The sequence below is a fragment of the Juglans regia genome, chromosome 2 (genome assembly GCF_001411555.2).
Source record: "Juglans regia cultivar Chandler chromosome 2, Walnut 2.0, whole genome shotgun sequence".
NCBI lineage: Eukaryota > Viridiplantae > Streptophyta > Magnoliopsida > Fagales > Juglandaceae > Juglans > Juglans regia.
The window spans coordinates 31,127,140-31,154,633 of record NC_049902.1 but is presented as its reverse complement, the minus strand read 5'-3'; the positions used below and the strand labels follow the sequence as shown (position 1 = coordinate 31,154,633).

The 27,494-nt window shown below is 36.6% G+C and overlaps 3 protein-coding genes across 4 annotated transcripts; 2 read left to right on the top strand and 1 right to left on the bottom strand.

Annotated features, from left to right (window-relative positions):
* Window positions 1-548: 548 nt before the first annotated feature.
* On the top strand, window positions 549-6,450 carry LOC109014454 (probable copper-transporting ATPase HMA5). The gene is made up of 6 exons (XM_018996921.2): window positions 549-982; window positions 2,988-4,397; window positions 4,524-4,778; window positions 4,948-5,070; window positions 5,207-5,686; window positions 5,804-6,450. The coding sequence occupies exons 1-6, from the start codon at window positions 680-682 to the stop codon at window positions 6,218-6,220; spliced, it is 2,988 nt and encodes a 995-aa protein (XP_018852466.1). The 5' UTR covers window positions 549-679; the 3' UTR covers window positions 6,221-6,450.
* Window positions 6,451-10,542: 4,092 nt separating this feature from the next.
* On the top strand, window positions 10,543-16,421 carry LOC109014455 (probable copper-transporting ATPase HMA5). Of its 2 annotated transcripts, XM_018996922.2 has the most exons (6): window positions 10,543-10,892; window positions 12,672-14,063; window positions 14,183-14,437; window positions 14,905-15,027; window positions 15,199-15,678; window positions 15,945-16,421. In XM_018996922.2, the coding sequence occupies exons 1-6, from the start codon at window positions 10,629-10,631 to the stop codon at window positions 16,350-16,352; spliced, it is 2,922 nt and encodes a 973-aa protein (XP_018852467.1). In that variant the 5' UTR covers window positions 10,543-10,628; the 3' UTR covers window positions 16,353-16,421. The 2 variants fall into 2 exon arrangements, with proteins under 2 accessions (XP_018852467.1, XP_018852469.1); XM_018996924.2 differs by lacking the exon at window positions 14,183-14,437.
* Window positions 16,422-17,296: 875 nt separating this feature from the next.
* On the bottom strand, window positions 17,297-26,644 carry LOC109014457 (glutathione S-transferase T1-like). Its single transcript, XM_018996927.2, has 8 exons — window positions 26,441-26,644; window positions 26,221-26,294; window positions 25,893-25,953; window positions 24,890-24,943; window positions 19,132-19,211; window positions 18,610-18,815; window positions 17,569-17,800; window positions 17,297-17,483 (listed from the first exon to the last, which is right to left on the bottom strand). The coding sequence occupies exons 1-7, from the start codon at window positions 26,503-26,505 to the stop codon at window positions 17,588-17,590; spliced, it is 753 nt and encodes a 250-aa protein (XP_018852472.1). The 5' UTR covers window positions 26,506-26,644; the 3' UTR covers window positions 17,297-17,483; window positions 17,569-17,587.
* Between the last annotated feature and the right edge of the window lie 850 nt (window positions 26,645-27,494).

The following is a 27,494-nucleotide window of genomic DNA, read 5'->3' as shown; positions in this document are numbered from 1 at the left end:
TAGTACTGATTAATATTCTTATCAAACATGCACGTACAATTAACAATACGATGGGGGGTTACTTTTACCGAATGAATTGCATCGAAATGGTTATCCTTGACGTCCTCCTAGCTGCTTGCTTTGACCAAAAAATCATGGGTTAATCTGACTGAATTTATTGTCATTGTTTTTGCTTTTATCATCGTTTTCTTTACTTATAATGTTTTTGTTGAAACGGGGCTTTTGTTTGTCGCCATAATTCTAGCCAACCAGCTTCTTCATGCTGATCAATGCAATAGGTTTTTTTAAGTGGGAATTAAAAAACTTCCAACTCGAGTTCATTATAAATATTTGCCCAAGTTCACTGAACAAGGCACGCAACTCAACTTCCTACGTTAATTAATTCTTTGACCTTCCCAGCCTCCGGCCTCCCTCTCGCACTCAAAACTCTGGGTATATATATATATATATATATATATATATATATATATATATATATATATATATATATATATATATATATATATATATATATATATATATGTTGTTTTTTAAATAAAGAGTTTCAGAGTTTCTTTCAACCACAACTAGATCTGCTTTTTGAAAAAACTTATAAGCGATCGAGAGAGAGAGAGAGAGTCTCCAGTACCAGCCGGTTCATGCATACATGCAAATTAATTGGCATAAGATCTAGACGATCATGGCAACCAAGTTGTTAGCTTTAGCTTGCATTGGGCGGGAGAGTCATGGGCCTGATCTATCGCCGCGGTCGCACTATCCGTCGATGCCCAAGTACCCCAAGGGCATGTCGGTGCAAGAAAGAAGCGTGGAGCTGGCCGGGTCAGAGGCCAAGCCGGCCGTGTTCTCGGTCATGGGAATGACATGCTCCGCATGCGCTGGATCGGTCGAGAAGGCGATCAAGCGGCTTCCTGGGATACGCGAGGCCGTTGTCGATGTCCTAAACAATAAGGCGCAGGTCCTGTTTTATCCAAGCTTCGTAAACGTACGTAAGCTGGACCTTTTAATTATAAGTTTTAACAAAGAGAAGCGATCGATCAGATTTCACAAAATTAAAATTATATATTAACATAATTTAATAGATTTATTTTATAATAAAAATAATTTTACAATCTAACATATCATCCGTATGAGTTTATAAATCTATTTTTATAAGATCTTTTCATAGTTAAAGTATTTCTCTTTTAAAAATTCTGGATTTTGTTTGATTTTTCCGCGGTTTGTTTCCGGAGTTTTTTTTTTTTTTTTTGTCTGTAGCAACTGATCATATTGTTTCGTTCTTTATAACGAGGAAAATATTTTCACGACTTTAGAAACCTTCGTGTCACTATTGAATGGCCCTTCTCTTTCCCTTGTAAACAAACTTGTGCACTTTTCTTGTATTTCTTTTCTTCTCTTCATTGGTTGATTATTGCTTTAATTAGACGATTGAGAGATATATGATCATATTATTACTTTAGCAAGTCTTGTGAATTTGCAATATTTACACTTTTTATTCCAATTACCACCTTGACTCTACCCAACATGTACGTTTTGCCATTCAAATATGTCAATATATTATTTCTTACATGAACATGAGAATTAAGGGAACAACGCCATTAATTAATTACTAGCTTGGCTTGAATCCAATATTCTAGTTTTAATACATATTGATAATATTTATATTTTACTTACAAATCAAAATGCGTAGGATGCACTATGCAGTATTAATATATATATATATATATATATATATGTATATATATATATAGCCTCTGCCTTAATTCTAAACCTCTTTCTTCCATGGGTAAAAACTGGGTGCGGAGGCCCTCCTCTAAATTGCAGCTTGTGTTAATTAAGTACCTTGGTACCATTTTATTAAAGATTAATGATTTGTTAAAAGCAGGTAGGCCATGATCTATTAATCTTACTGCTTCTTACTACTCATTTACTATTTTTTTATTTTTTTATTTTTTTACTTAATAGTTAAGGAAGTGACTATTAACTAGTGAAGTTGTGTATTTTTTTTTTAATTTTTCCTTAATGATTAAGGATGTTAAAAAAATACTTAAAATAAAATAATAAAAAAAATAAAATTTTCAAATACACTATAGAATAGTAAAGAATAAATCTGCACTTCAGCCTACTGTTGGCTGTAGTCGCAACACACCTGATGGATGGATAGGCTGATGTGCTACAATAGACTGATGTGTTGTGTAGAGGAAAAAAACAAGAAAATGGAAGAAGAAAAAAAAAATGTCAACTCAGGTGTGCTACGGCTTATGTGCTACAATGGGCTACTCTATAGCTTTACTTGAATAGTAAAAAAGTAATAGTAAGTCTATTATTATCCTTAACTAAATATATGTCATTTGCTAGGAGCATGATGACATAGATCCAATTCTCCAAATAAAAATTTGGATTCGAAATTCCACTCCCTTTATATAAAAAAGAAACAAATATATAAAAAAATTAAAAAATTAAATATATCACTCTTAATTTTCCTTTCAAAGTGTTTATCATGGTTTATCTATTTTTATTTTATTTTTTTTGCGGAGGGGTTGTCAGTGAAAAGCGACTGGACAATATATACCTATATGGCCGGGCTGGGCTATCTCTGGGCTGGGGGTGCATGATTACGTTAATTATATATTAATTATCACATATATATTTTGTAAAGCCAAATCCATAAATTTTGTCCAAGTTTTTATAAAATCTTATGAAGGAATAAGCTGATCTGTTGGGAGAAAAAAAATAACTTTTTCACACTTTTTTTATTATATGATTCATTTTTTTTCATATAAAGAGTATACATTTAGAATTTGTATATATTATTACTCAGTTTTAAAATTGATGATCGGAGTTATAAATTACGTACTTAATATTACAGTTCATATCTTTTTGAGAGTTTATTTCACAATTTTTTGGATCATTTCTCATCAATACAAAAGCATAAGTACTACGAAAACATGATTTTCTATAGTAATTGTTACTAAACATCACATGTACAGGAGGCGACCATTCGTGAGACTATTGAAGATGTCGGATTTGAAGCCACATTAATTGATCAAGATGAGATGAATGATAGATCTATTCAAGTATGCCGAATACGCATAAATGGAATGACATGCACATCTTGCTCCTCCGCTATTGAATCAGCCTTGCAGGCAATTCATGGTGTACAAAAGGTTCAGGTGGCCTTAGCAACTGAAGAAGCACAGATTCATTATGATCCAAAGATTGTGATCAGCTACAACCAGTTATTGGAAACCATACTAGACAGTGGATACGGAGCCATACTTATCAGTTCTGGGGAAGAATATCTCCTTAGCAAGATAGAGCTCAAAGTTGAAGGTGTACGCACTGACCACTCAATGAGAATGATCGAAGAGTCTCTTCAAGCACTTCCAGGAATTCAAGACATAAACATATCCCCAGTACTCAAGAAAATATCCCTCTCTTACAAACCAGATGTAACAGGGCCCAGAACTTTTATTAATGTGATTGAGTCAACCGGGTCAAGACGTTTCAAGGGAAGCATATATCCGGAAGGAGGCGGAGGAGGAAGAGAAACTCATAGGCAGGGGGAAATTAAGCAGTATTACAGATCCTTTCTGTGGAGTTTGGTTTTTACAGTTCCTATATTTCTAACCTCCATGGTCTTCATGTATATCCCAGGAATTAAGCATGTATTTGATACCAAAGTCGTCAATATGATGAGTGTTGGCATGCTTTTGAGGTGGGTGCTTTCAACTCCAGTGCAGTTCATCATAGGCCGGCGATTCTACACTGGATCCTACAAGGCTTTGCGCCATGGATCTGCAAATATGGATGTTTTGATTGCCTTGGGAACAAATGGAGCCTACTTCTATTCAGTCTACTCTGTGTTGAGGGCTGCTACCTCTAAAGATTTCAAGGGTACAGATTTCTTTGAGACTAGTGCAATGCTTATCTCCTTCATTCTACTTGGCAAGTATTTAGAGGTTTTGGCTAAGGGAAAGACATCAGAAGCCATTGCTAAACTTATGGACTTGGCACCTGACACAGCAATCTTGTTGACCTTGGATGATGAAGGAAATGTCGTTAGTGAAGAAGATATCGACAGTCGGTTGATACAAAAGAATGATGTAATTAAGATTATTCCCGGAGCAAAGGTAGCTTCTGATGGTTTTGTGATACGGGGTCAAAGCCACGTAAATGAGAGTATGATAACAGGAGAAGCACGGCCAGTGGCCAAAAGGAAGGGCGATACGGTGATTGGAGGCACTCTGAATGAGAATGGGGTGTTGCACATAAAAGCAACTCGAGTAGGATCAGAGAGTGCTCTTTCACAGATTGTCCGACTTGTTGAGTCAGCCCAGTTGGCTAAAGCTCCTGTTCAGAAGTTTGCTGATCGCATTTCCAAATACTTTGTGCCTTTCGTAAGTAAATACCTCAGATTCACATCATTTCTGATGTCATGTTATACATTGTCCAACTAAAGTTATCGATATGATTATTGTGGAGACCTTTGTCTGAAAAAATGGATTTTGTTTTTCTATTTTCAGGTCATTATATTTTCATTTTCAACTTGGCTTGCCTGGTTTTTAGCTGGAAAGTTCCATGGGTACCCAAAATCTTGGATTCCATCTTCTATGGATAGCTTTGAGCTTGCACTCCAGTTTGGGATATCTGTCATGGTTATAGCCTGCCCTTGTGCTCTGGGCCTAGCAACACCCACTGCTGTTATGGTTGGCACCGGTGTTGGTGCATCTCAAGGTGTACTGATCAAAGGAGGTCAAGCATTAGAAAGTGCACATAAGGTTTGCATTTACACACAAATTTCTGATTGCTATTTTTTTTTGTTTTTGTTTTGAGGTATGAGATATGCCATGCAGCTTCATCCACTTTAGTTGTTTCAGAAGATTTTTAGTTACTGATTCAGATCTCTTTTTCTTCCATTTTGCTTGAAATTGACAAATAACATTTCAGGTTGACTGCATTGTTTTTGACAAGACTGGAACTCTCACAATTGGGAAGCCTGTTGTTGTTAACACAAAACTCTTGAAAAATATGGTTCTTCGAGAATTCTACGAACTTATTGCTGCAACCGAGGTAAGTGTTTCATATCGTTGTTTCCAAATTAAAGGGCTTCGAATTAGAATTTGGCATAGTTGAGCCTGGACTATACCACTGTTTATATTACAAAATGACAATTAAAAGCGGCAGTTTGATACATGATCTGCATCAGGTGAACAGCGAGCACCCTTTAGCGAAGGCCATTGTCGGGTATGCTAAGAAATTCAGAGAAGATGATGAGAACCCAGCCTGGCCTGAAGCACGAGATTTTGATTCCATTACTGGCCATGGGGTGAAGGCCATTGTCCGGAACAAGGAAATAATCGTTGGAAACAAGAGCTTGATTTTGGACCACAACATTACCATACCAGTGGATGCTGAAGACATGCTAGCAGAAGCTGAAGGGATGGCCCAAACTGGGATTCTAGTATCAATTGACGGTGAAATGGCTGGAGTTTTAGCCATATCTGATCCATTGAAACCAGGTGCAGAAGAAGCCATTTCAATTCTAAAGTCAATGAAAATTAAGAGCATCATGGTGACAGGTGACAATTGGGGAACTGCCAATTCCATTGGCAAGGAAGTTGGAATTGAAACCATTGTTGCCGAAGCCAAACCCGAGCAGAAAGCAGAAAAAGTCAAGGAGTTGCAGGTAAAAAAATAAGAACATGCATCGTTTCAAGAATATTGTTGTTCCCACATGCATGCAGGTTCATTCTCAATGGCTTAACACACACGTATGTATACATTTTTTTAACTCCATTCACAGGCTTCAGGCTATACTGTGGCAATGGTGGGAGATGGCATAAACGACTCTCCAGCACTAGTGGCAGCAGATGTTGGAATGGCAATTGGTGCTGGCACAGACATTGCAATTGAGGCAGCAGACATTGTTCTCATGAAGAGCAACTTGGAGGATGTGATAACTGCCATTGACCTTTCAAGGAGAACATTTTTCCATATTAGACTGAACTACATATGGGCTTTGGGATATAATTTACTTGGTATCCCAATTGCCGCCGGGATCCTTTTCCCCTCCACCAGATTCCGTTTACCGCCATGGATTGCTGGAGCTGCAATGGCAGCCTCTTCTGTCAGTGTTGTCTGCTGTTCTTTGCTGTTGAAATACTACAAGAGGCCCAAGAAACTTGACAACCTTGAGATACGTGGAATAAGGATCGAGTGATTGTCGGTACTAGTACTGTTGGTTTTTATCTAGTTGGGTGTTTTACTTTTCTCTCAAGAATAAGTACTCTAGCTAGCTAGGCAGCAGCTTCTTGTTGAAAATGTAAATGCATATATGCTTGGTTTGGTTGTTTGGGTATAGGTGGCATTTCATTCTCATGATTAGACTAGTTTTGATAGTAATCTGTAAATGAATGGATCTTTTTGTGCATTTATAAAGATTGAAGTCATTCAAATGAGCTTAAAAAAAATAATTTTATAATATTGAATCTTTTAATTAGAGCACGTTGAAGTGACAAAATTTTAGAAACACATGATCATGAATCCATGCACCTTTATAGGTCATGATCACCAATATGAATCTTATATTACATAGAGAAAAGATATCGACAACTGTAAATTATGTAATCATCGCATAATCATTTTGAAAAAAATAAATGAGATATAGGATCCACATGAAAAAAATAATAATTTTTTATTAGTTGACCTTACTATTTTTCAAAACGATTACGCGGTATTTACGCATTTCACGGTTGTATATAAAATTACTCTATTAGATATTAGGAAAAAATGATATGACTATTTTTTTTTTCCAAAAAAATTATTGTGAGCATATCTTTATTAATTATGATGGTTAATTACCAATTAACCAATATCAAGTACCCCTCGTTATTTTTGCTGTGAGGTTCACAAAATTACCAATATTTAAACTTCGGTAAAGCTAGCTCATGTATGTATATATAATAGCTTATTATTATTAATTATTGTGGTCATTTATTATTTATAATTTTTTTTTTCTTTTGGTTTACTAATTAGAACTGGACAAATACTACCGCATATACAAACATAGAGTAAGTCTGCTATCCGCACGGTGCGGGGCGGGGGGATCATTCCTCGGTGCTCGGGGCGGGGGGAAAAAACATCATCCATCCCGCCCCCTAGGCCAACACATTGAGTCTTAAAAAATATTTTTTGGTTCAAAAATATCTTTTTTGGAACAAAATTATAATATAATTAAAATTTATAAATACAAAAAAGAATTTAAACTCATTAGAGTTAGATTTTGGATTGTCTTGATCTCCTATATAAAGGTTGGCCTAGGAGGCCAAGGAAATCTAATAACTTAAATACAATTTTAAGTCTTTAATAATTGTATATTTACATACAATATATTTATATATATAAATATAAAAAAAAAAATATTTTTTTTTAATATATGTGGAGCCGTGGGCAGGGCAAGGCCCCATTGGGGTCATCCCGCCCTACGCCCCCTCTAGACCTTCTCCATACGGGACGGGGGTTCCTACCGCCATATGGGTGGAACGGGATAGCCCGCCAGCCCATACGGGGATGGAGCGGATGGGATATGGGGTCCCGCTGCCCACCCCTAACATAGAGAGCTAGCTGGTTTGATGGTGATCAGTCTGTGTCATTAATTAATTCTTGTATATATATAGTTGCTTTTCAATTAAAGTGATTATCTCTCTCCCTCTCATTAGCCAAATTAAAGAGGGGGAAGTTAAACAAGGTACTGACACACTTAAAATAAATATATATATATATATATATCTATTCTATTATAATAAGTAACTATCTAATTATAAATAGTAATTTTTATTATTTTTCCGTTAACTTTTCTTGTTTTTCTGTTAAGTCCTGGTTTACCAAAAAATCATTGATCATTTGATGTGTAGCTTTTTTGTAGAATTTAATGAATGATCATGTTTTACCAAAAGATCCTTAAGACCCTTGACTATTTGACATGTAACTCGCTTGTAGAATTTGATGAAAGATCATGTTTTATCAAAAAACTCTTAATAGCCCTTCGGTTAGATACTTTGCTGAAGTTTAGACTTTTTTTTTAATCTTGATTTTTATCTTTCTTTAACCTTATATTTTTTTTCTTAGACAAATAAGCTTATATTGACTTTTTTATCTTTTTTTATTTTATTTAAATCATTATATCAGGTGTATTCCGGAACTAACGCACCCTCCGAGATCGTTCCCTAATATATATATATATATATATATATATATATATATGCCCTCACCAGTAATTAATTTCGAGTTGAGTTGTAAGTAACTCATGTATTTAAATATTATTTGATAACCAGTAATTAATTTCGAGTTGAGTTGTAAGTAACTCATGTATTTAAATATTATTTTTCAATTATTAATGTTAAAGCTTTTTCATTCTTTAATTAGCACGCGCGTACACGTACGCTTTTGTTTATCTGATCTCTCAGTTTTCTACACATATAATTTGGAATTGAAGCAAGCGTACAGCTCGCCGCGTCAGATTTGCAATATCTTCTCCGTTATCTTCTTCTTCCTTCTTTCTTTCTTTCTTTCTCCTTTTTTCTTTCAAAAAATAAAAAATAAACATTCATTCATTGAAGTCAAATTGAGTCTAATTTGCAAATATTATTTTTATCAAGCCAAATAGTTTAACTTATAAAAGAAGAACGGAAATCCCACCACATCTTATCTATTCCATTAATACCCCCATGCATGTTGGTCTTGCTAACTGATGCGCAATCATATTTCTCAGTCTATACATATGTAAGACTTGAACATTTTGAAAAAATCTCGTCATTCTTCAAATATCTTGAAGTAAAAATTTAAAATCTGTTAAAAACTCAAAAAAATTATTCAGAACATTAACAAAAATTAAACAATCAATTTCTAATAATAATTTTAAAACTCTCCATTATGCACACAATTAAAGATCCCTTAATAAAGCCTTTGCCTCAATAAATTATGCAGAAAGCTAGGGATTCGTTTTTAAAACATCGATCGATGCGCGATGTTTTATTAATGATGAGCCTGTGAATTGTGATAATGGCGTTTGTTGATGGGTCGACGTCATGGCATGCGCATTAATCATGTGGCCGTCCGTTGTGGTATTAATGGCCTTGAAGTGATACGGGCAGCATGTATATATAAATAATAATACTTAATATATATATATATATATATATATATATATTGTAGTACTGAGAAATAATGTTAATTAATCATACTTGTGGGTCAGTAATTTTCCATCACTAGTAGTCTAGTACTTATCATGCATGCATGAAAACTAAAAAACTTTGAATCTATTCAACCGCGATATATCAAGTATATAAATATATATATATATATATATATTATAATATATATATATATATATACATGAACTTATTGTCAATCAAGAAATTAGAAGTATACATGAACAGCTTATAATGGGAGGAAACGATCAAGCTGTCCTAAACCTAAAATTATAATGAATAATTGATCTACTTATCATCTCCGTTCACACACCACACAATACCACATGACCTATTTTAATTTATTTTTTTTTTCATTTTTTCTATAACAAATATGTAGTGTATGGATAATAAGTAGAACAATTCAATTAGATTAACAAGAATAAAATAATATTAAAATATGTAAAGTGTGGCATCCCTCAATTATAATTATAGACAATTAATCTAAGACTAGTTAACAAAGCTTTTTGTATAATTCAAAGGATATGATCATGTGAGCTTCCGTCTCAAACACCATCAAATTCTACCTTTGTCTTTGTGTGTAAGATCATGAAAGAGAGACGCAAAAGCCAAAGAAGAAAGGGCCAAAAAAGAAGAAGAGGAGGTGCGCCTAGAACTTCTTGAATATGTAAGACATAAGTCTCTACCATGCATGCATGCGTACGTGCACCTTTCCACGTACCTGCGACGTACGTCTTTGATAACAGCAAGCTGAGTCAAGATAGTCAACAATCTCCGTCGTCGCATGCAATTCCTAGTTGATTTTCCCAGAAAACCAAATATATAACTCGATGGATCGATCCCCGGCATGCATGCATCGATCAATCAAATATATGTGTTAGGTTACGCGGTAGGCATTTTTATTATTACCTTCTTTTAATTGCCTGTGGAGTTTAGTGGGAACTTACACGTATCCTACTAAACATTATCGATCATGGCTTTTATCCCCATTAATGGTAGGACCCAGAAATCAATACATCTTTTTTGAATTTGTAGCTGTAAATGCTGGTCGAAATCCTCGCTATCATGAAGGATAAAGTGTTTCTAATAACACCTTTTGTTACTCATCATTCCACACATTATAATATACATTATATTTTTTTATTTTTTATTTTTTATTTTTTATTTTTTTCTTAAACTAATTGAATTTTTTTTCTCATTATCCATACACTACATATTTGATAAGATAAAAAAATAATAAATTATATGTAATATGCAGTATAATGTGAATCATGATAATCAGTATAATTTTTCTTTTAATAAAGTGTATATGCCAAGAATTAGCACAAAATCTCTAAGATCCTCACCGTTAAAGTCATACCCAGAGAAGCCTATATAATAAATCATGTAGTTTAGGGAGAAGAGACGCACACAACATATATGCATGCTAGCTTGTGCTGGTGGTCGCCCAGTGAAGGTGGGATCGAGGAAGTTGTCGCTGGGCAGGGCCACATGCAGCGTCCGGGCTCCTGCATGCCACCGCCTGATCAGGCGAAGGCCATCTTTGCAGTCATCAGCACGACGTGCTCGGCGGGGGCTGGATCGGTAGAGAATGCCGTCAAGCGGCTGCCGGGAATACGTGAGGCCGTGGTTGATGTTCTTAATAATAGGGCCCAAGTCCTCTACAACCCCAGTTCTGTCGATGTATGTTTATCTACTTTCCTATATGGCAATATATTCTTTGCCTGGTTTTCAACTTTTCATTATTTTTGTCTGCTTTTTTTGTTTTTATCTTAGTCTACAATAAATGGGATGCTGCTGCATGCAGTTCTTCCTGGGTTTTCCTAAAATGAATGAGCTAATTTTAAAAAAAAAATGGAATTAATTATTGTTGAATTAGATAGTAACTTTCCATTTTACTCTTTTCACTTGAATTAGTTACATTTTTTAAAAATTTAAACTACCCATCCCCTCTTAATTATTAACTCAACCAAATATAATTATATAGTACTGTTATTTATATCATTCAGATACGTGTCAATATTTATGACTTTGTATATTTTCATACTCTTTATATTAATCAAGATTTGAAGATTTTATATATTTTTCCGTACGTTGAGATCAATTGAGAAGGCATGAGAGCTTTCATCATGGGTAGCTTTCTTTTATTTTTCTTTTCTTTTTTAATTATGAATTTCTTAGTTTTAATTGTGAATTTCTAGGAATTATTATTGCGGATCATGAATTATTTATGAATTAAGGGTTCAAAGATTTTGGAATATGTACGTTGTGCATGCATGCTAGCTGCGTGAAATTTAAGCTGAGAAGGAATATTTATGGAACTTTCTATGCATATTACTTTCCATTATTATTTAACAATAATGACTGATCAACCATTGAAAATTTTAAAACTAAAAAGACTGCAAAAAGTATTGTGACCTTTGAATTTCTATATTTTATGAGCTCTTCAATCGTTCTCACTTCTCATAGATCAATAACCGCAATTATGTAAATGTTGGAAAAAAAAATTATTTTTGGTGAGACTAATGTTTTCAGAATATCTCACTATTATTTATTATTTTATTATTATTTTTTACTTATTTTTAATTACTAATTATTATTATTTAATATTCTATTATTATTTTTTAACTATTATTTACAGAATACTTGAAAATATTTTTATTATTCAAACGCAACCAATTCTGTTCATTTTTTTAATAATAATAATTGAAGAAGTGCGCTAGCTTCTTGTCTTGTCTGCTAAATGGTCCTTGTGCCTTTTCCTAGCGCACAAACTTTTGCTCTCTCTCTTGATTGCTTGAAGATGATTTGTGAGATTTCTCATCATATCGGCCTCCTTTATTACGAAATATACATATAATACTGTGGCAAAAGTAGGTAAAGATATGTGATTTAGGCCAATCTATATATGCAATCTTCGCTAGCAGCTTGACCCTTCATCTTGGTTTAGGCCACTTATGCTCCTTCAAAGTTGTGCACTTTATAAATTCTTTTTACTTTTTCAAAGGATTACCCCAAAATAAAATTTTGTATGTGATGACCAATCCTTCTTGGGGCTTGGTTATTTTTCTATTCTGTTTTAGGCTGAGTGACCAAATTTAAGTTCATCCATGAGCATGGGTTTGGTCTGTAATCACCCCAGCTAGAACTTCTTTAAACCTGGGCTGAACAGGCCTGCTAATTCCTTTAAGCATTCTTATTCCACTGATTTAACAAATATATATCTTCTATTGGAAGGAGCTCAGCTGAGAGTACTTAAGATTCTATAAATTAAGCTCTTAGTACTGTACTAATAGTAATTCATCAAAACAATTTCCCAATGCCCCATGTTATTTATCCTTCACTAACACTTCTAGCTGGAAAATTTGGGTTCCAAACAATTGCTCAAGGTAGACCAATTGCACTCTTAAAGTTCCATTAATTGGTTCTCAGCCTTTATCATTGTCTTCAATCATTTTACAGGAGGAAAGAATACGTGAGACAATTGAAAGTTCTGGTTTTCAAGCTACATTGATCAATGATGACACAAATGAGAGATCCACTCAAATATGCAAAATACACATAAATGGAATGACTTGCACCTCTTGCTCCTCCACTATTGAATCAGCTCTGAAATCAATTCCAGGAGTACAAAAGGCCCAAGTGGCCTTGGCAACTGAAGAAGCAGAAGTTCATTATAATCCCAAGTCTGTGAGCTATAATAAACTGTTGGAAGCCATAGAAAACACTGGATTTGAAGGCATTCTTATTAGTACTGGGGAAGACATAAGCAAGATTGAGCTTAAAGTTGATGGTGTAGACAATGATCATGAAACGAGAATGATTGAAAAGTCTCTCCAAGAACTCCCAGGGGTTCAAGAGATAGTCACATACCCTGAACTCAACAAAATTTCCATATCCTACAAACCAGATATGACAGGTCCCAGAACTTTCATCAGTGTCATTGAGTCTACTGGGAGTGGACGTGTTAAAGCAAGGATATACCCCAAAGGAGGGGGAAGAGAAGCCCGTAGAAGGAAGGAAATTAAGCAGTATTATAGATTCTTTTTATGGAGTTTGGTTTTTACTATTCCAGTATTTCTAACATCCATGGTTTTCATGTATATCCCTGGAATTAAGCATGTATTAGATGCCAAAGTAGTCAACATGTTGACTGTTGGAATGGTTGTGAGGTTGGAGTTGTCTACTCCAGTACAGTTTATTATAGGCCGGAGGTTCTACATTGGGTCTTATAAAGCTTTGCGCCATGGTTCAGCCAATATGGATGTTCTAATTGTCTTGGGAACAAATGCAGCCTACTTCTATTCTGTCTACTCATTGTTAAGGTCTGCTTATTCTAAAGATTTCAAGGGTACAGATTTCTTTGAGACTAGCTCAATGCTAATCTCATTCATTCTGCTTGGAAAGTACTTGGAGATTTTGGCTAAGGGAAAGACATCAGAGGCCATTGCCAAGCTTATGGACTTGACTCCTGCGACAGTAATATTGTTAACTCTGGACAGTGAAGGAAATGTGGTGAGCGAACAAGAAATTGATGGTCGATTAGTACAGAAGAATGATGTGATTAAAGTTATCCCAGGTGCCAAAGTAGCTTCGGATGGTTATGTTCTGTGGGGAGAAAGCCACGTAAATGAGAGCATGATAACTGGAGAAGCACGGCCAGTGGCAAAAAGGAAGGGAGACACGGTGATTGGAGGAACTGTGAATGAGAATGGGGTGTTGCACATTAGAGCAACACGAGTAGGATCAGAGAGTGTTCTTTCACAGATTGTTCGGCTTGTTGAGTCAGCTCAGATGGCTAAAGCTCCAGTCCAGAAATTTGCTGACCGTGTTTCCAAATACTTTGTGCCCATGGTAAGAAAGTTTGTACAATTGCCTTGTCCTCTTTCTGAATTTACCTTTCTGGAGTTAATTTTACTTGAAAGTATTTTGTTTGTGGATGCCTTTTGTTACCAAATAGGTTTCTTTTGCAGGTTATTATACTTTCATTTTCAACCTGGTTATCCTGGTTTTTTGCTGGAAAGTTCCATGCTTACCCAAAATCTTGGATACCATCTTCCATGAGTGGCTTTGAGCTTGCACTTCAGTTTGGGATCTCTGTCATGGTTATAGCCTGCCCTTGTGCTCTAGGCCTAGCAACTCCAACTGCTGTTATGGTTGGTACTGGAGTTGGCGCTTCACAAGGTGTACTAATTAAAGGAGGCCAAGCTTTAGAAAGTGCACATAAGGTAGCATGTGAGATTCATCTTGGAATTTTCTACTTCATATGAAAATTGTGAAAATCAGGTTCTATCCACATTACTCAGTACCAAACACTATTTTTGACAATCACCTGAATCTGAATTTCTTTGAAGTTCAAGCTTGTCCCAAAGATAGTGCTGTGAAGATTATGTCTAGGCAAAAAGACTGCTTTATATATTGAAACTACTTGAGTTGGGAGTACTTGCATAAGAACGTGAAGAAGCTGAAACCCAAAATCATTTAGATCTTTATTTTATCTTTCTTGAGTTTTTGGCCCAAATCTGGATCAATAATCTAGTTTATGCTTGTCTTTAGTAAGCCATTGTGTCGTCAAGTCATAAAGCTCCGAGTCCAGATAACTTGAGGAAAGTTCTTTTTCTGATATCCTTAGATATTGTTGGTGTGCACCACTCAGCATTCTTATACTTGCTTCCTGTGTCTGTTTATGTTACAGGTGAACTGCATTGTGTTTGATAAGACAGGCACTCTCACGGTTGGGAAACCAGTGGTTGTTAACACACGACTGTTGACAAACATTGCGCTTCAAGATTTTTATATTCTCATTGCTGCAACAGAGGTACACTGTCACATATATACATATACATGATATATTATGTATATGTAGACGGACATATAATATATTTATTAATATATTTTCCTGTGTGAAACTCACTCCTTAAGAGAAGTAGCAAGAGCAATATGATGTATCTCCAGCATTGACAATATCGACTTGGGCTATCTCTATTAGGTAAACAGTGAGCACCCATTAGCCAAGGCCATAGTGGAGTATGCCAAGAACTTTGTAGAAGATAAAGAGAATCCTGCCTGGCCAGAAGCAAGAGACTTTATCTCCATTACTGGCCATGGAGTGAAAGCTGTTGTTCAAAACAGGGAAATAATTGTGGGAAACAAGAGCTTGATTTTGGACCAGAACATTGCAATTCCATCAGATGCTGAAGATATACTTGCAAAAGCTGAAGGGTTGGCCCATACTGGGATTCTAGTATCTATAGATAAGGAACTGGTTGGAGTTCTAGCCATATCTGATCCACTTAAACCAGGTGCTCGAGAAGTCATTTCCATTCTCAAGTCTATGAACATTAGGAGCATAGTGATGACAGGTGACAATTGGGGCACTGCCAAATCCATTGCCAAGGAAGTTGGAATTGAAACTGTTATTGCAGAAGCCAAACCAGAGGATAAAGCAGAGAAAGTGAGAGATTTTCAGGTACATAAAGAACATGTTCAAGAAATCTTTTTCACAGCATTCAAGATTGTGTGGAAGCATAGACACATGTCATAGTCGGAATCTGGCCAATATATCCACTCAATGAACATCATTTTGCCGTTTAAATCTAAGATGACTTTTAGCATCATGACCAGCATTTTGACAGTCAAAGGCCTAGTCCAAGTTTTTTGTGTTATGTGATTAAAGACTTCATTAGACGTGAAAAAAAAAAAAAAACATGTTTTCTTTTTTTTCCTCATTTACAGGGTTCAGGCTACACTGTGGCAATGGTGGGAGATGGCATAAATGACTCACCAGCACTTGTGGCAGCAGATGTTGGAATGGCAATTGGAGCTGGCACAGACATTGCAATTGAGGCAGCTGACATTGTTCTCATGAAGAACAACTTGGAGGATGTGATAACTGCCATTGATCTTTCCAGGAAAACCTTCTCACGCATTCGTCTAAACTATATCTGGGCTTTGGGATATAATCTGCTTGGCATCCCAATTGCTGCTGGGGCCCTTTATCCATTCACTGGACTTCGTTTACCACCATGGATTGCTGGAGCTGCAATGGCTGCCTCTTCTGTCAGCGTTGTATGCAGCTCCCTCTTGTTGAAGTATTACAGGGTACCTCGAAAGCTGGAGATGCATGGAATAAAGATCGAGTAATCTTTGTCTCTACGCATCTAGGAGGGAAGAATCTCCCATTATAAATAAATTTAGGCGGTACTGTTTTCATCGATGAAAAATTGTAAATAATTTATGAGAAATGATATCTGTAGTCATAGAGTACGTCAGCACCACACATTCATTTTGATAAAAATGAATAAATATAGGATCTACGTAAAAAAATTATTTTTTTAATAGTGGACTCAACGCTTGTACAACTCATGACTGTATCCAACATTACTCATAATTTATTAGGTCTGATAGATATATTTTTCCCCGTGTTAACTATTCGCATTGATTTAAACGCATGTGTAACAAATGATGTGGTAATTTGAATGAGAAAAGCTGAGGCTAATCATTCTACATAACCCGAATATCGATCCCACAATTCATCATCTCTCAAATTGAGCACCCATTACCATTAAATTTTGAATCAAATTTCTTCCAATTCAATGGTATTTATGAATGACAATCATATGGTAGCTCATGTGAAATGGTTACAGTGCAGCCCCACCCTCTAAACGACGTATTCCTTGGTGAATAATAATTGAAAAAGAAGTTTCGACAAGTCGAGCGACATTGCTCCATCCGGCTTTCGTCCATTATGAAAAAATTTTCCACTGCTGCCTAATGCCTCCTGTAAGAGTCTGGATCGTGTCTCAATCCCAGTATGGCTGATCATCCTCTTGGTCCAGCTACTTATCATCGCCTTGACAAACTATTGCTTCACCAGCTGGCTAATCACTCTCAGAAGTGTTTTTCTTTTTACAAAAATAAAATGAATGATGTTTTGTTTTGGCAACGTTTGGATCTGTTTCGCTTCCGCATTGCCAAACATTTTTCTAGATATTGTTTCCATATAACTACTTGTGAAAATAATTTGTTTTCAGCGAACATTGTAGTGATATTCCTTTGAAAATAAATTGCACAGTACTACTTTCAAATGCACTAAACCCGGAGAAATGGATTTACGAACATAAATTCGAACACATTTGGGTGCTAAAATAAACTTCTACATTTATTTCACATGAACTCCCAGTAATTTGGCAGATAAGCCGATGAGTTAGGCATTCTTCGCCCACCAAGCAAAACTAGAGTTCCTGGGTCACATTTTCAATGCCAACCATAGCCCTTCACATGACAAATCCAAAAAGATGTATTACATAATCTCACAACAATGCTCAACATTCTAAACTGAGTCATCTACAATGCTTACCGTAACAGCAACATGGTTTTCACATCTTTGAAGGCAACACCCTTTTAATGCTAGATTCCATCTCGCTGTTTGCTCGCACTGACAGCTGCACTGCAAGTTTTGTTTTGACTTTGTGGAGGATGTTATGCGCTTCATCAAAGTGAGGTCTTGTTGCATTTCTTGTATCCTGGATCCACTGCTGCACTTTCTTGTGTGGACCTAGTATACGACTGCGATCCTCCTCGGACAAAAGCTATATTCACCAATAAGTAACAGAATGAGATCCATAATGCCTCCCAGATAACTAGTATTAATTTCTAACAAACTTCTAGCTACAATAGGACTAAGCAAGAACAAATCCCTCTTCACAACGCTAGATAAGAACTTCAACAGACAAAACATAAAGCTGTAGGGGTTTTTTTTCCCCTTAAAATTGAAACTAACTAATCTCACTTAATGATCTCAGTAAACACCATTACCCCTTGTCCTGGTTTGGGTTCTCTTTGGAGAACTGAAGTGTGCAATCCCCAAATAATGGCCTTGTCTTGTTTAACGCCTATATTTTCCCGCCCAGTGATCTTAACAAATGCCAATTATCATGCTACTCTATAGAAATCAATTAAAGCAAAGAATAAACTTCCCTTTAGCCCAAATTCAAAATATTCCAGAAATTAAAATATATGTGATCTGAGAAGTTTGGCATTCATATCTAATCAGAATAAAGGTATAAGGAGGATTACTTCTTATCATCCTTCATGTCAATTTACCCAAAACTGCATAAAACAATACAATAAAAAGCATGCATGTGCTATATTGCTCCTGTTCAAATTTTAATCGCACTCATTAGCAAATGCAATGCTCTGGCCAAAATAAGAGCTTTGACTCAAGAGGACAACTACAAAAACATTGTGCCATCGTTGCTACATTTTGTTTCTCAGATAGTACTCTTTTCTATTCCCTACTTTTTTGGGACCCCTTTCTCCCATAATATTTTTTCACAGTAATTATAGGCCATTACAAAATTGTAAAACAACAACAAAGCACTGAGTCACATCTATTTACCTCTAGTTGCATAATCTCACAAACCAGACTGAGATCAGCTATGGATGGTTGAAAGCCACCAAGCAAAAAGCGTCCATTCCCCTTGAGCCAAATGGACTCTATTATTGACAGAGACGTGGACAAAAGTTTCTCAGCTTCAGCAGCTGCTTGTGGATTCAAGGAAAGTCCAAGTGCAGGTGCTAGTACGGTATTGAGAACAAACGAGGCTGAGACAATAAGAGTAAAATAGCTATAGCCCACCAGAAAAGAGAAAACTCGGCATCATCCTACCACCAAAGTTACATTGAAGCCACTTCATATACGTTATCCATTTTTTCAGATACATTTGACAAGAAAACATGGGGACACCAGTATGCATGTTATTATAAATTTTGAAACTATCAATCTCAATTCATCTGTGACTTGACATATTCTATACAACAACGAAAGCTTCAATTGTTCCTAGCACCCATGACCAAATAGAAGTAGGTTTATATTTGATACTATTTAAAACTACGAGCATCTATTGGAGTTATGGAAAACCTGCACCCCGGCGTAAATTAGAGTGATGCCAATCCAAAACTGAGTGGATTTTAGCCCTCCTGGAAACATCAGCCGGATACCTGGTAGTGTGAATGGAAAAAGAAGTTAAACCAGGCCACAGAATTAAAAATTGGGGGTAAATATGGAATACAGCAAACCACTGAGAAATAGTAGCATCTCTGCTACTGGAAGCTCTATCAACAAATATTTTAACCTAATTTGCATACAAGTTGGAGTGATTGTGTTGAGTATACTTTTTTTTTTTTTTTGAACGATAATTTTTTTTTTTTTTTGACCAGGCCCTAAGTTTATTAAAAAAGCCTCACTCATGGCGGAGGAATACCGTGGTAACAATCTCAGGGACACCGAAGAGTTATCAAAAAAACAAACGCAGGTGCCAAAAAAACCAATCAAATAACAAAAAAACCACTCCACCCACCAACATCACCATCTAAGGTATGGCATGCCAATTTTGTCTAAACGAATTAATCCCCGAAATGACCTTGAATGGAAGAGGCGTCATAAAAATCTGAAGTTATCCCTTGAGTCCCCTTCTTTGCCAAGAAATCTGCCACTATATTAGCTTCTCTATAAATATGACGAAATCGAGCATTAAGCTCACTTACCAAGTTTTTTACTTCCTCCCAAAAATCCTTAAGGAACTAACATTTGCATACCCGGATGCTAACCAACCAACTATGACCACAGAATCCAATTCTACCAAAATGTCCCGAAAGCACAAATGCCTGCATAACCGAAGACCATCAAGGAGAGCTCTACATTCAGCAATGGTATTAGTAGCATGACTATATGCATGTGCAAACCCCCCAATAACGTCACCATTTTCATCTCGAATAATACCCCCAGCCACCCCCAAGTTACCCGCAAGATCCTCCATCCACATTCAGCTTCAATCTTCCTCTCTCTGGTGGAATCCAGGCAATTAACTTCACTTGCTTGGGACAAATAGGAATAATCAGGCATGCAATCCGCTCCATAACCTCCCTATCCTCTCTACCCATATGCTGGAGTTTTTTAAGTTTGCAAGCAATATCTCTAACCCATACTTTAACAGATCTAATAACATTTTCAACCATGAATTTTGTACCTTCCATTCTTGCCACACATCGTGCACTCCATAATGCCCATGAAATGACTATAGGGAGAGATCCCCGAAGCCATCCAACCTGAGAGCACATTGAAGCTCTATGCCAGCAACTCCCCATCATCCCCTCCCAACTCTGAATGTGCAGGAGTCGAACTCGGCATGCATCTACAAAAAACCTCCAAACCGTTTTAGCTCCCTGCCCCTCACATAATATATGATGTAAAGTTTCCACCTTAGGTTGATCACAACATTCACACTTAGAGACCAAAGGAATTCCTAAATTCCGAATAACATCGTCAACTGGAATAGCCCGTCTCTTGGCTCTCTATACAAAAATAGACATTTTCTTTAGTAACCAATCCTGCAAAAGCCATTTCTTCCATGTGCACACTTCACCTCTATGCCGAATAAGCTGCCATGTGGACTTGGTAGAGAATTCCCCATCAACTGAGCTCTTCCAAACACATATGTCATTCCCCTCCTCAGCCGAATGTCCGCCTGCCTCATTTTCGTAATAGTTTCCGCTGGGATCAGATCACGCATGTGACTCGAATTGGGACCCGTTTCAGCAACAACATCTCTCACTTTCAGATTAATATTTCCAATCACTAGCATGAGTTCAATCAATGGTCCATCAACAAGCCAATTATCCATCCAAAAATTGACATCCCCTCCCCGAATAATCCACTTCGAATTGTGTATTACTCTCGGCATGAGGGCCATCAATCCCCTCCAGAAGCGCGACCCTCTATGTCCCTGCATAACTGAGAAGATGTGGTTATTACCAACATATTTAGACGTAAAAAAATCTGACCACAATGAACCACCTCTAATTAATTTCCACGCAAACTTCATAAGCAAAGATTCTTGAACCTCATGAAATGCCCGAATTCCAAGTCCCCCCTCCTCCACCAGTAAACAAATTTGCTTCCAAGAAATCCACTTCCTTTTTTTATTTTCTACCGAAGACCCCCAAAGAAAGTTTGAAAAAATCTTCTGCAGTCTTGAGATCACTCCTTTGGGAATATTTAACACTGAGAGCAAATGAACCGGCATACTATTGAGAACATGTTTTATTAAAACAATTTTACCCCCAAAGGATAAGAGTTTACTTTTCCAACCAGCCACTTTCTTTTAAACTCTAGCCAAGAATGTATCAAACATATGGATTCTCATGCGCCCCACAAATAATGGTACGCCCAAGTAAGTACACAGCCAGCTTCCCTCCACGAACCCGGAAATCACCTTCAAGCCCATTTTTCTCTCTGCTGAAATAGATAAAGAAAAAAACATTGACGACTTACTTGAATTTATCAATTGGCCCAACATCAATTCATACCTATGTAAAACCTCCATTAGATGTCGCATAAAATACTTCCCACCGTTAGAAAAAATCAGCACATCATCCGCATAGAGCAAATGGGAAATCAACACCCCTCCACAAGAATGAAAAGGTTTGATCCGACCCAACCTAAACTCTCTATTTATCAACCGTGAAAGTATTTCTTCAGATAAAATAAACAAATAAGGGGAAAGAGAATCACCTTGTCGTAAGCCACGTGAGGCCTAGAAGAAACCTTTAGTGCAACCATTTAGTATCACTGAGTAGTAAGGGGATGAAATAGCATTGAAAACAATACTACACCAATGTTCAAAGAATCCCAACCGACGAAGTACCTTTAAAAGAAAACTCCAATTAACACGGTCATAAGCTTTGGCCATATCAATTTTCAACATCACATTTCCACCTCTCACTTTCCTATTAGTGTCGTGAACCAACTCCTGAGCTCTTGACATATTATCAAAAATACTTCTTCCATTAATGAACGCGGCCTACTCAGGATAAATGATTTTATCTAGAATCGGAACCATTCAAAAGACCATAATCTTGGACATAATTTTATACACCACTGAGCAAAGACTGATTGGGCGAAATTGACCAAAACCCAAAGGTTCATCCACCTTCGGAATCAGGACCCAATTAGTAGCCCCAAAGAAAGTGGAATATGGTTGCCCCGCAAATACATCAGTAGCCATCTCTAACAAATCATTTTTAACAATATCCCATGCCAACATGAAGAAACTGGCAGCAAAACAATCCAGACCCAGGCTACTATCAGCTAGAATAGACCATAGAGCCTGCTTCACCTCCTCCAAAGAAGGTACTGCACACAGCAACTCATTCTCATCCATAGAGACAATCGGCTCAAGCAAATGCAAATCATTCGAATTCCTCACCACCTGCGAAGCCGAAAGTAGATTTTGGTAAAATACTATAGCTCCATCGTGAACTGCATCAGTGGAATCCAGCAAAGTGCCGTCTTCCAACCTCATCTTTTCAATCTTTTTATTTTTTTTCTTAATCCGCGTGGCTGCTTGAAAGAACTTGGTATTAGAATCCCCATCGGCAATCAACTTAATACGAGATTTCTGGCATGCCAAAGTCTCCTCACGTTGGACCCATTGAAGGTGATTATGCTTACACAGCAGCAACTCATTCTCCACCTGGTCCGAATAGCTTCTAGTCACCTCAAGTTCCAACTCAATAATACGTTCTTCTAGCCGTTTAAGTTCCTCCTCTACACGGCCAAAAGTGACTTTATTCCAGTTACGCAATGCACCTTTAAGCAATTTTAATTTCCTACTAATCCGCACCATGGCACACCCATCAATTCTAGAGTTCCAGATTTCCTGCACTATAGGGATAAACCCCTCATGTGAACCCCACATACGGAGAAATTTGAATGGCCGAGCTGTAAACTCCCGCTCTCTAGTAATCTAAGCAAGCATCGGTGCATGGTCGGATGATGATCGAGGCAAATAAGACACTTGAATATCACCAAACCAGTTCGAAAATGGCAGATTAATCTCAATGAGCTTCGTGGTGTTGGCTTCTCAATATGTTTCTGATAGTCACCATCAGAGTCATTCTCCGTTAATTCAAACCAGTTCCCTCCCTTTGTTCACTGTTGTTCAGTGTTATTCTCAACTTCTGCCTTCGTCTCTGTCCTCCTATGCTCACTCTCCACATTAAGCTGCTCGTCTACACCCCACACTACTTCTGGAGTACTCATCGCATCTGCAGAACACACCTCCTGGACTAACTCTCCACTACATTCGGCCAGACATGATTCATGGAGTTCGCCCCCCATTGAAACGAACCAGATTTTCTAGGTATCCTCATCACCCACTTTATTACGATCACGGACAGATTCTAGAATTTTTTCCCATCGAGATTTCGACGCTTCCCCAACCTCCTTTACAACCTCATAATTCTCATTCTCCCTGCTACCCACTATCTTTCAAATATTTTTCACTAGATTTTTTTTCCCTTCATCAAGCATTACAACTTTTTTATCCTTTCCCTCCCCCGATGGACGTTCACGCTTCAAACACTTGGCCTTCGTGTGCCCCTATTTTCTACACAAGACACAGAAGAGCGGCATAGATTCATAGATGACCTCCTGATATCGACTCATCGCAAGCCCCAGAGGACCCAACCAGAAAAATTGCCGTAATGGTTTCAAAACATCCACTTCAACACAAATGCGCGCAACCTCAAGCCGAGTCACACACGATGTCGCATTGTCCCTCTTCAAGTACCGTCCAAACCCATTACCAATACTACGTAAAATCGATTCCTAAAAAAAATTTGGAGGCAACCCCAGCAATGTAAGCCAAACAGCAACCCAAAGAGAGTCCTCTTCCTCCATAAAATCCGGAGTCCAGTGCAAAACTCGAAACGGCACCCCATGAATCTCCGAATTTCCTCTCGCCATCACACTAATAAAATCCTCTTCCTAAGCCATTCTGACCAAAACATTCCTTGGATTTCGCAATTGTCCAATTACCGGTATAGATTTCAATCCCCGTCAATTCTTGATAAAACCATGCATGTGATCCAGCAAAGGACAGCGACGAAGGAATTTTAGCACCACTAAAAACTGAAACGGGTTCGCCGATTATTGAATCTCCGCCTTCAAAAAAAGAAAAAACATCTCTCCATCTTGAAAGCGAGGATCCCACAGCGGTAGATGCACCACTGGAAGTACTTGCAGTTTCGCAGCCACTACGTCTGCGAAAACCAGCGCAGGAGCACCTCCTACCCTTTGCGCAGTCGACTCCCCATGCTCCACACAAGGCATAAGCCCCTCCCCAGCCCCCTGCCCTACCAGTGGCAGCAAGGAACAGGCGGCTTGCACCATGCAGCCCTAGTTGCCCTTTCGAAAGTTGAGAGAAAAAAATCCCTCGTGCCATGTCACCTCACCTTTTGAAGGATCATGTGTGTTGAGTATACTTATCAAAAAAGATTGGGTTAAGATAGTTTCATGTCTGGCTATTACTAATTGATTTTTCAGTTTTCTTCTTATATTCACGAAGTTAAGTATGAGTTTAAACTGTGAATCTAGATTAAGGAAGAAAACAGAGTATGAAAATGGTCAAGGAATTCCTAGCAAACAAAGCTTCTTGTTCCTTGGTTTTGTAGGATAAGAGTGCAACTTGAATGAGATGAACACACAACCCATATCTATATAGTATGAACACACCAAAAACCAGCACCATCCTTTGTCTTTTCAAATATATCACGTATTTTATTTGCCGATAAAATATAATGATGAAATTGACTGCAACAAGGAACACTCTACTTACCAATGATCTGCAACTCCAGGAAATGCACCAGCGAGATAGATAAGAATTGCATGACTACAAAGACAAAATAGGTTCATTAGATAGATCAATAAATAAAATGAGAAATTAAACAGAACAGATCTTAACAGGGTCAATACAGTTTTTAGAGTTGGCATACAATTAACTTGCTGGAAAAGTTGCAAGCAGAAGTTTTTCTGGTCTATACTTGGTAAGATTAGATAAGTAAAACATCATGAAAGTTGGTAAGCATCACAATCCAAAAGCATAATGACAAGTAGATATCTATAAATCAACTATACATCCATAAAGTGAATTTTATTTAAGGAACACGACAAAGATGATTGAACTGAAGACTAGAAATCCAATATTGAAGTACATACGCTTTAACATATTTAGTCTAGAATATGGCCAATAAAATCCATGCTGTGCATACTCCAGACCACACGAAAAATTAAGAGTGGGAACAATAAAGATGACTGACTTTAGTGATGATAGCAATCATGAGTATTTGAGATACCAATCATCATCATATAGAAATATTTTTAAAAAAAAATTATAGGAGAACCTACAGCAATTATATAAGAGAATCCAACAAAAATACCATAAAGATCCATAGTTTATATGAGATAGACATCCAAAGAAGCCCATCCAGCTATGAAATTAATCTCCTAGAGAAGAACTTGGACCAGGGAAAAACATGAGCACCAAGTCACTCCTCTCAGGAAAAATAACCAATTGGTGGATAACAAGGCCAATGTTTCAAAAGATATGAAAATCATCTGTCCCGCCAAGGACAGAAGACCTGCATACTTTTGGAATCAAAAGACCTCCTACAATAGTTTTTTTTTATCGGTAAATAATAAGACCTCCTATAATAGTTCAATTGCATATTTATTAAAACCACTTAAAATATTTCCTCCCAATTCTCAAAGACAATATAACTTCTATCGGCAAAAGACACTGCTAAAAAATGATGAAGCAGGGAATTAAAACCCTCGATTACCTTTCAAACAACTTCAATCTTCCATCAACAATAGCTGGAACTTTCCCCATAGGGTTTATTTCTGAAAATATATCAAAGGGAAAAAGGAAAAAGTTGTTCAGTTCTAAGAATCGAACCCAACATCTCCATATACTCCGGTCCACAGATGCATTTTCGTCCTTAACTCCAGGCTAAAACCCCTTGGCTAAGCTTTCTTCATCTATTGTATCAACTGTGCTGTGGATGTTTTTACTAAATAGCACAGATGTATGACATATAGCGCACGCGCGCATATATATATATATATATATATATATATATATGTATGTATGTATGTATGAGGCCGTACCTTTGAACTCAGCAGACAATTGCTGGCGTTTGGACAGCTCCACTTTGATTTCCTCAAAGTCTATACCATTAACCCTGATAACACCCAAAGAATGGGAACCCAGATTCCAATCACAGTAGAAAAAGATAGAACCACGTCTCAAAATTGAAGAGAATGCAACAAAAATAAGAATCGATAACCAAAAAATATAAACGGATGATCAAGGAATATATAGAATTACTTGCAGAAGATAATAACAGCACGAGATGGCTGGGACATCCGATCCGCATATACTTTGAGCTTCATTTTCTTCCTCTGTTTCCCTCTCTCTCTCTCTCTCTCTGTGTAAAGTTTTCAAGCTTTCAGCCGAGCTTTTGTCAGCGTTATAGCAGTTCGGAGCTTATATACGGCTTCGATGTTTACAGTTAATTGCGAAGGCGAGTATTTAAGCTGTTAAGGTGATAAGATTGCTTTAACAAGTGATTTTGGTTAAGCGGTAAACTGAACCCTTTATAAAAGATACTTCTTGAGGCGAACTTTAGGTACAGACGCAACAACTATTTCAACATATGAAACTCCAAATTAATTTTTGTAATCCCCAATTCTAAAATGTTTTCAATGATCCATTTGGGTGGATTTCATTTTCTAATTTTTAAACAATAAGTTTTATAAAATATAGATTTAAAATAAGAGAAAAATATTGGTGGATATATTAAAAAATTAGGATAAGTTTGCATTATTATTTTTTTGTATGACTTTCTTTTTTAAAAATTTCATGTAAATGCATTGCATTGTAAAATAAGACTAAGTGATGGAATATGAAATGAGAAATCATAAAATCCAATTAAAAAAAAATTGGATACCATATGATTTTCTTTTTTGAAAGGACCGTAAGATGTTTTTAAGTTAGGCATGTTTGAAGCTTAGAAGATTACAAAATATAAGATTTATTTTTATATTTTCTAAGAAGTTCTATGTGAATATAGATGGCAATTCATTTATAGGTTATAAGACACAAAAATAGATAAGGTCTTACTTAACAATGGCAATTCATTTATAGGTTATAAGACACAAAAATAGATAAGGTCTTACTTAACATGTCATATATATATATATATATATATATATATATCAATTAAAACTAGTATTTATATAATTAAGTGTGTTACGTGTACTATTTGAACTGTATTATAATATTTGAATAATACTATATACAAGTTTTAAACTTACAAGTCTCATAAAAATCTTTTGTAAAAAAATAGATTTTACTAAAAAAAAGGAGTAAATTTTTCACA

Bases quoted from the DNA above. Each gene is read 5' to 3' on its own strand.
- LOC109014455 (XM_018996922.2), top strand. From the start codon at position 10,629: ATGCATGCTAGCTTGTGCTGGTGGTCGCCCAGTGAAGGTGGGATCGAG. The intron at 10,893-12,671 runs GTATGTTTATCT...ATCATTTTACAG, and splicing joins ACAACCCCAGTTCTGTCGAT to GAGGAAAGAATACGTGAGAC. The intron at 15,679-15,944 runs GTACATAAAGAA...CCTCATTTACAG, and splicing joins AGAAAGTGAGAGATTTTCAG to GGTTCAGGCTACACTGTGGC.
- LOC109014454 (XM_018996921.2), top strand. From the start codon at position 680: ATGGCAACCAAGTTGTTAGCTTTAGCTTGCATTGGGCGGGAGAGTCAT. The intron at 983-2,987 runs GTACGTAAGCTG...TCACATGTACAG, and splicing joins TTTATCCAAGCTTCGTAAAC to GAGGCGACCATTCGTGAGAC. The intron at 4,779-4,947 runs GTTTGCATTTAC...ATAACATTTCAG, and splicing joins CATTAGAAAGTGCACATAAG to GTTGACTGCATTGTTTTTGA.
- LOC109014457 (XM_018996927.2), bottom strand. From the start codon at position 26,505: ATGAAGCTCAAAGTATATGCGGATCGGATGTCCCAGCCATCTCGTGCT. The intron at 24,944-25,892 runs GTAATCGAGGGT...TTGTCTTTGTAG, and splicing joins AGATTGAAGTTGTTTGAAAG to TCATGCAATTCTTATCTATC. The intron at 18,816-19,131 runs GTTTTCCATAAC...TTATTGTCTCAG, and splicing joins TAATTTACGCCGGGGTGCAG to CCTCGTTTGTTCTCAATACC.